This window comes from Schistocerca piceifrons, chromosome 2, assembly GCF_021461385.2.
Source record: "Schistocerca piceifrons isolate TAMUIC-IGC-003096 chromosome 2, iqSchPice1.1, whole genome shotgun sequence".
In the NCBI taxonomy this organism is placed as follows: domain Eukaryota; kingdom Metazoa; phylum Arthropoda; class Insecta; order Orthoptera; family Acrididae; genus Schistocerca; species Schistocerca piceifrons.
The window spans coordinates 370,629,972-370,639,229 of NC_060139.1; the positions used below are offsets into that span (position 1 = coordinate 370,629,972).

General features: G+C 46.5%; 1 protein-coding gene across 1 annotated transcript; it reads left to right on the plus strand.

Annotated features, from left to right (window-relative positions):
* The first annotated feature begins 238 nt into the window (after window positions 1–238).
* LOC124775404 (sterile alpha motif domain-containing protein 1-like) lies at window positions 239–8,725 on the plus strand. The gene is made up of 3 exons (XM_047250238.1): window positions 239–471; window positions 553–722; window positions 7,974–8,725. Exons 1-3 carry the CDS (start codon window positions 239–241, stop codon window positions 8,600–8,602), a joined length of 1,032 nt encoding a protein of 343 aa, XP_047106194.1. The 3' UTR covers window positions 8,603–8,725.
* Window positions 8,726–9,258: the final 533 nt, after the last annotated feature.

The following is a 9,258-nucleotide window of genomic DNA, read 5'->3' on the forward strand; positions in this document are numbered from 1 at the left end:
TTCTGGGTACTGATTTCTCAGGATCTATGCACCCAAATAGCGTGAAAATGTAATGACATGTCAGTTCTAGTATAATATACTTGTATTTGTCCAATGAATACCCGTTTATCATCTGCAGTTCTTCTTGGTGTAGCAATTTCAATGGCCAGTAGTTTAAAATACCAATATTTGTGTTAACCAGTCTGTTTTTACCATCCCTGGTGACAGCCCACTCCGTTGCCCCTCCGTGGCAAATGGGATGCAACAATTAGAGAGTACAGGTAGAAAACGGTTCGCTCGTACGCCGCGTGGAGTCGCGGCGGCAGCGGCAGCGGCAGCGGCGGCGGCCGGCGTGCGTCTGGTGAGGTGCGGGGCGTTGCGCTGGGTGCTGGGCGTCGCCGGCCCACTCTGGGCAGGGCCGGCCGCTGTTGCTCAATGCAGAACCGGCTGGCCGCGCCACGCCGCCCTACAGAAACCGAAACCCAACTTGTCGCAAAAGTGGAGCAGCGGCCCCGCCATATGACATGGCCTGCATATTAGGTGTAATTAATTCGGCGCTGCGGCCTGCCGGAGCCGGTGCTGCTGTCCTGATTTACGTGCGGGCCGCGGCTGGGCGGTGACACAACGGTTGCGCCACGCCGGGCCACGCCGGCACCCCGGCGACCACCCGGCGGACCGGTATAAAGCCCCGCCGGACCGCTCCTCGGCCAGTCAGCTGCTCAACGACAGACATGGCCTTCAAGGTGAGAGAGCGGCAGCGCCGGGCATTCTTTTACGACGGGTCCGACCGGTACCCTGACGCGTAACGGGGGCGCCTTCTCTTACTGAAATGACTTACGATCCCAACCCGCCCCACTCTTTACCTTACTAGTTTTCTATATTTCTAGCACAACATTTGAGACTTTTCCGTGCTCAGTTGCGAACAATGCTGGAGATTAGCTGGGTAGGTCGAGTATCTATTGAACATGTATTGAATCTGAAATGCGGAGACAAGAACTTTGGGGCATAACTTCGCCAAAAAAACAAAGGAACACATTCTCAGGCATCAACCAGCTGTTAATTTGACAATGGAGCAGAGTGGGGGTAGTAAAACTTGTATTGAGGGTCCAAGACTTAAATATGGTAAGCAGGCTCAGATGGATGCAGGGTACAACAACTGTGCAGATCTGAAAGGACTTGCACACGGTAGAGTAGCGGTGAGAGCTGCTTCAAATCAGTCAGAAGCAGCGCGGTTCCGGACTGAAGCGCCTAGAACCTCTCTGCCACAGCGGCCGGCTTTTTCGTAAGGTTTGGGTGTATCGATACCTCATGCGTAAATACTCAAGACTGCTCAGTAGTTCAAAAAAAGTAGTGTTCTGTCTATGTATGACGCTCCGCCCTTCACTAGTTCCATACATTTCTAGAACAATGCTCCAGACTTTCCTCAGTATAGTAAATGTATTCCATCTTGGGCTCAGGGGCGTGGGATAGCGGCTGGTCGATGAAATGTAACTAACGGCTCTTATCCTAATATTGTTTTATTGGGGAACCAGTTCCGACGTTCCAATCACGTCATCTTCAGGCCTGTCGCATGAATGACACCAAGTACCGCTCGTGCATGTATAAGAAAAGGCACCAATATTCGTATCGGGTGCCGTACATATCCGAACTTCATGACATGTGTACTCTTCAGACATGTCACAGCAACTCGAGATGAGGTCACATGTATCATCAACAAGCATGCTCATGAACTTCGGATATCTACGGAACCACATACGAATATTGTTGCCTTGTTTTATACATGCACGAGTGGTACTTGGTGTCATTCATGCGACAGACCTGGAGATGACGTGACTGGAAAGTCGAAACTGATTGCCTGATAAAACAATATCAAAATTACGGCTTTTGGTAGTGTATTATTATATTTTTTCCTTGTATAGTTTCAAGGAATGCTGAAATTAGATCAGCAAGTCGAGTTAATATTTAAGACGTATTGAAACGAAACGAGGAGAAAAAAGGTCTAAGAACTTCACGAAAAGAAGATATAAGTTTTGATATGACGTGTCCTCAGGCATCGAGGAATACTTAATTAGGTAATGGAGGAAATTGTCAAGCAGGAGTAGAAACTGCAGAGGGAGGCCAGCGATTGCATACAGTAAGCAGGTTCAGATGGGTGCAGGTTAAACACATCTGGAGATATGCAGAGACTTGCACTATGGCGTAACTAATATATGACAGCCGGATGCAAGCCTTGCGCGCCGTGTCCGTAGAGGTGTAGTTCTGTGACGGGCTAAACAGACGTGGAAAGGGTAAGAAAAGACGTAGAGAGATAGCGAAGTAGGTGGGGGAAGGAGAAGAATCACAAGAGAATGAGTTGGAGGGCACTAAAGTGGGAAGGTGCATATATTTATGAAAGGGAATCATGAGAGGCTTCGGATTGTACTGCGTTGAACATCAGTTCAATAAGACCTACGTTTCCCTGCTTGTTTTTTGTTTTCATCTATTAGATGGAGCTACGACTATGAGGATTAAACAAAGAAAAATAGAGATGTGTCCCAAGGGGTGGGGGAAGGGAGGGTGAAAACTGTAAATTTGGCCTAGGTGCCGTTTATCTTAGTTACGCCACTGGAATGGCGCAGGATACACTAACATAAAGAGCTCTGTCAAACCAGCCTTCGTACTGATGATTGCAATAACGAAAGTAGGTCCATAATTTTTTTTAACTCTGTAAACACTGAGTAGGTGGCCAGCAGCCTAAGACACACGTATTATTCTCCTTTCCTCCCCCTGTGCAGAGCCTGCACCTGACCTTACTCTCTCATACAGCCTCTGGCACTTGCTTCCTTGACAGGAGTCCTTCTCGTCGCCACAATGCCCCATAGTCTAATTTACATCGTACTCTACGAACAGCTGAGAAGAGCATTCCAGAAGGTACGTTCCGTTGTACCGTATGTTAAGATTACTCGCTGTTCCATTCGCGTATGAAGCCCGGGAAAAATGGCTGCTTAAACTCCTCCGTGCGCACGATAGTTAGCCAAATCTTGTCTTCGCTATCGCTACTGGAGCGATATGTAGCAGGTGGTAGTATATTCCTAGTTTCCTGACTTACTGCTGGTTGTTGAAACTTTGTAAGGAGGCCGTCGCAGGGTAGTTGGCTTCTGTTTTCAAGTGTCTGTCAGTTCAGGTTTCTCAGCTTCTAAGTGTCGCTCTATTGTCGGTCAAACACACCTGTCACCATTCGTTCTGACCTTCTTTTTATGTGTTCGATATCCTCAGCTAATTCTGTTTGGTAGGGGTTCCACACAGTTGGGTATTATTCTATGACGGGTCGCACGAGTGTTTTGTGAACACCCTCCTTCGTAGACTGAAGGAAGCCGTGTTACTCGGTGAGTCGGTGAATCGTGTGAAGTCTATTGTGTGTGTTTTCCGCATTTCCACTGATCAAGTGTTGTGTTTCTGTGGTGGAAATTGGAAACCAGCCCAATATTCGTCTATGCGGGCATGAGAAACCACATAAACAGCACGCCTTGGCTGAACTATGTACCGAATCAGCATGGTAATCCCGTAACGGGTAAAATCTACATACCTGCTGCCATATGACTTTTACGGAGGCTACAGATATCACCTACACATTTTTTTTTTTAGACAAAAGATCAGAAACTTCATCTTTCTTACCATTAGATAAGCAACTTTAAATGCCAGTGTCAGTGCCATAGCTTCAGATATGTAAGGGGCAATCAAAAAGTTTCCATTAGAGCGCGTCGTTACAGCATACGTGCAACGCATCGCGACTCCGATGCGGGTATATAAGCACGGACATGTAGGCAAGGGGCTGGTGTCGCCTTCGAAGGGAAACTTTTTGATCGCCCCTTACAGTGATCTCTAGTTCTAGCAGCCATACCACGTTTTATGCTCTTCCTAACTTCATGTTTTTCATATTTTCTCGATTTGTTTCGTTTATTTTCTTATTAAAATCTAAAATCTGAAATTTCATGTAAAACAGCCATAGAGGAGAAATGAAGATCATTGTATGCATGTGACGAGCTAGTTATGAGATTCAGAGAAACAGTTATTAGATAAGGACCTTAAAAACCTGAAATTATATGTAAAACACCGACGGAACGAGTGAAGAAAATCGTGGTGTACGTGTAGCGTGCTAGTTATAGTATGCGAAGTAACATTTATCAGATAAAAATATTCATATATCACATATTAATCGATTTAACCATCAGTTTCTTTGTTGTAAAAAAATAACCGAAATCTTTTGTATTGGAACCGTCACTTACAGATGCTAGTTGCTTAAGTTAGTGACATGCACTTACCGAGTGTTTTATGAAACAGATAATAGACTAATGTGCAATGTTTTTAGCACTAATAATCGACTCAAAAGAGTCACACATCTGTTTTTTATTCGTGGGGTACGATTTAGTGAAATTTAATCTTACATTATACACGTTAACAACAAATATGCGCGCAGAGAGTTAGATAATTTTCTATTGTGAAAAGATTTTCATAAAGTTGAGATACGAACTGAGTTCTGTATCGTACCATCCTATGCACCGTAACGTTTCTTTCATGACAGTCTCAAGCGAGGGAAGATATCGAGCTATAACTTACATAACACGTAAGTGTGAAAATCGATGATCGTTCATCTTCCTTGATTATTGTTGTGATTGCATTATTGAAATTATAGTGTTTCGTGCTATTCGGGCACTGGCGTAGCGTTCGGCCCAATCAATGAAGAAAACTGATTGTTGGCTTCATGCAAGTAACACATGAACTACGCGAAGGACTTAACTATTGCAGTGACAGGAACAACGTATTTGATACGGCTATGTCTAATACTGGTAGAAAGTGAAGAAGTTCGTCGTTCGAAGTCTTCAGCACCGTTATATGGTGATGGCAGCCAAATAATGAAGTCTAAACGGAACGAAGAAAAATTAGACTAGTGTCCCGTCGCTATCAAAGTCATTAGAGATAGAGCATTTCAAAGAACCACCCAAGCATTCACCTTAAGTACTTAGGGAAATCACGAAAATTGTAAACCAGAACATCTGGACATGGACTTGGACCCTACTCCTTCCGGAAACGATTCTAGTGCCTTAACCACTTTGCGATCTCGCTTAGTGCAAAAAGTGTAGTAGGACCTCAACGAAATTCAAAGTCTGATGGGATCAGTTGTCTATTGCAAAGAGAAACAACGAAAACGGGACAACATCTCTAATACGTGATATAGGGTCAAATGCAGCGATACAACAGAGCACGGCTTGGAAAAACGCAGATAAGGCTCGGAGCCTTTTTGGAAAAATGTGACCCTAGCTGTAGCCTAACAGAGCATGTGCAAAACACCTTTCGCGTAATCATTAATTACACGAAGTCCTTCATGAGCTGGAGAGCTACTGCTCGAAAGAGAGGATAAAATCTACCTAAAGCCACTGATTCAAAACCTTTGGAAAGAAATAAAAACGAATTTGGATCTGAATTGCCTAAAACGTAATCAGATCACTACCATCTTGTTATGTTCCCAGCGCTTAAGTGGTCACTTAATCAGGATTGTTCGTGCTTCTCGTAGTTGCTGAAGATTTCAATCATTACACGTTGCGGTTCAACATAAGTATTCATCAGAACTCCTTCTCATCTACAAGCTGCAGCAAACGGTATTAATCAGACCACAGTACAGCAAAAGTTACTCCAAATTTCTGCACTCGAAGCAGTCTGGTTGTTGTCGGCAAGCTAATGCCCATATAACTAACGACGGTTCCTGTGTAACTCATCCATCAGTTGTACGGTCTCTGACGTTTATAGCATCGCTGTAGATACATAAGGCACATGAATAACTATATCGGTAGCAAGAGTCTATGATAGTGAGTGATGATCGTCCTACTCACAAAACGAAATACTTCGATCTGTTAATCCAACCATGTTTCAGCACTACCCTATCAGTTTATTCCGAACATGTTACTAGAGTCACAGAAGAAAAGCAGAAGTTCGTGATACGCCTAGACAGCATTCACTCACAAACGGGTAATCTTAGGTCTCGGTATACGAGTATACCTCTCCTCTGTGGCCCGTCGGCTATAGTAGAGGTGAGTCCTGCATGTTGTCTGCTTAGGTACCCTTTAGGAACAGTTGTATTGTGATGTTAGGTATATAACATATTATTCTCCGGAATCTTTGTTGGAGCTTAAAGAACAGAAAAGTATGCTCGATACGCCCTTAGTGTTGCCTGAAAGGTGCAGGCTATGTGCTAGCATCTTATCGCTATCCCGTCTGTCACTGGCGCCGAGAAAACTGTACTCGCATTCTACACGCAATTATCTGTGTCGTCGCCATTGCGTCTATATTCGGTACGCCAGCTCACACTGTGTGGCGGAGGGCACATACTGCAGCAGTATCACCCTCTCTCTCATCCTCCACTAGCCCACAAACGTTCTCCAACCCCACCCCCAACCCACTCAACCACCCCTCCGCATATTCGCGTATGCCTTGCCTCTGTAAAAGCCAAATGTATTTTTTTCTTTGAATTAAACGAAATGTACATAGGAGGAAAGGAACAAGAGCTCTCAGAATTTGTCAAGCTCATTCCTTTCTTGCATCGTTTCCCACTAGATTTTACTGACACTTCCGCGCTAACGAAACATATTCGTGATGAATCGCACAACTCGACTTCCGATCGTATCTTCTCTATCTCTTCCGCTAATCCAGTTAAGAGGTCGAGACCAGCGAACCATACTCAATAATTGATTACACGGTAGGCCTGTAAGAGACTAAACATTTACATTTGAGAAACAACACACTCACTTAACGTGGAGCGATAGCGATACTCACGAGTAAAGATGAGGGCATCGGTCTTCTAGTCATCGCCGTCGTGTGACTCCACGAACGAGCCCAGCGAAAACACGCTTATACTCGAACTCTCTGTCATTCTCCGCCAGACACACTGAACATGTGACTGATAAATTACATTCTCGACATTTCACATCAGATTTCGAAATGGAACCGTTAATGTTCCCTCAAGTAACAGATCTGCACTGCCTACGCGGAAGTGTAACGGAAATACTAGGGGAACGGAAATGGGAATCGTTGTCGTGTATCCCTGTTGGGCAGATTTAGAGAACATTAATTTTTTAAAAAAATGTGCTACCATTATGCTGCCACCGTCGAGTATCTCGTGTAGGGAATATGAGAACACAATATGAGAGAGTACAGCACGTACAGAGGCAAATAGTCATTTTTCTCTCGCTCAGTACGTGAATGTAAAAGGAACGAAAATCGTTAACGTTGATACGAAGTATACTTTGACATGAAGTGTACAGTGGCCTGCAGAGTATGTATGTAGGTGTAGAAACTCCGTCCGAACAGGACTTGAAGGCCTAACGGCACCAACCGTGTCATTCTCAGGCCATCGCCGTCATTGAATGCGAAAATAGAGTGGCATGTGGTCAGCACACCGCTCTCAAGGGCGTTGTCAGCTTTCTTGACAGGAGCCGCTGCACCCGCTTGCCAGCAGCGCTCGGCAGACAGGACGATGACCCATCCAGCTGCTAGCCAAGCTCGACAGCACTTCACTTAAGTGATCTGATGGGAACCGGCGTTACCACTGCAGTTGGCAGTTGGCATGTAACGGAAATTCTAGGGGAACGGAAATGGGAATCGTTGTCGTGAATCCCTGTTGGGCAGATTTAGAGAACATTAATTTAAAAAAAAATGGCTACCATTATGCTGTCACTATCGAGTATCTCGTATAGGGATCATGAGAACACAATATATAGCAGTAACTCCTCAGCTGTCTTCACTACGTCTTCTCATCAAGGAAACCTTGTCGGGAGAACAAAGAATCGAAACTAGATCGTTCGTGACTCAGACGGAGATACTGGCCATTTAGTTATGGAGTCGGACCGATGTGTTTTTACTTCTCTATGTTCTGTAAGAAGGTGGAGACCTACTGATATGTATAAGCGAAAAGCGTGGAGGAGCTACAAAATTCCATGAAGCTTACTGATTGTTTTCGTTTGTTCTTGTGATGCAGCTTTTCATCTTCGCCGCCATAGTGGCCGTGGCGCGCGCCGGCTACCTGGGCGCCCCCGCCGTCGTCGCCCCCGGCGCTCCCCTGGCCGCCCGTGCCTATGCCGCCCCCGCTTACGCCGCCCCCGCCTACGCCGCGTACGCCGCCCCCGCCTACGCCGCCCCCGCCTACGCCGCCCCCATCGCTAGGGCTTACGCCCCTGCCCTGCGCGCCGCCCCTGTGGCCGTCGCCCCCGCCGTGAGAGCCGCCCCCGTCGCAGTCGCCGCCCCCGCCGCCGTGGCCGCCGAGTACGACCCCAACCCCCAGTACAGCTACGCCTACGACGTGCAGGACGCTCTGACCGGCGACTCCAAGACCCAGCACGAGACCCGCAACGGTGACGTCGTCCAGGGCAGCTACAGCCTGGTGGAGCCCGACGGTTCCATCCGCACCGTCGACTACACCGCCGACCCCGTCAACGGCTTCAACGCCGTCGTGCACAAGGAGGCCGGCGCCCACCCCGCCCCCGTCGTCGCCAAGGTCGCCGCCCCCGTCGCCTACGCCGCGCCCGCCATCGCTAAGGTGGCCGCCCCCGTCGCATACGCCGCCCCCGCCTACGGAAAGGCCATCCTGGGTTAACAACCGTCCGATTACGACGACGACATACCGCCTAGTTCAAACGTTGCTTCGCCTGAAATAATCATCATGCAGCGCATATTTATTTGTATCTTGTCTCATCTCATCATACTACTATGTACAAATAAATGCACGTTTCTTATATAAGAAATCTGTCTTTCGTTGTCTTTTTACAACCTGAAACTGTATATCTATAAGGAATGCTCCGTGCTCGTGATAAAGAGAAACTAAATCGGCGAACCGATTCTTCTATATTCTTCTAACAAAAGCGCTCTGGGCATCTCCAAAGTACATCACGCTAATACAAGGGTGATATGATAAGTCTGGTAAACTTCCATGGAAGAATTAACATCGCTGTTGCGCCTTCATGGCTGGTAAGCTTGATTATTCCAAGGATCGTATAAAGAATTTTAACAGTGTATAGTTCATTGTTGGTAGCTGTTTGAATTGGTCAATGTGTCGACTGCAATTGAAAATGGAGAAAACCGAGTTTCGAGCTGTTATTAAACATTTTCATTTGAAGGGCTGGACTGCCGCACAAATCAAAACAGAAATGGATGAAGTTCATATGAACTCTCTGTTGTATCCGCGGACCCAATCGAATAGCGCGCGCGCCCTGCCGTCGCATCGCTTGTCACCGTTTCCCGTCGCGACCGCCG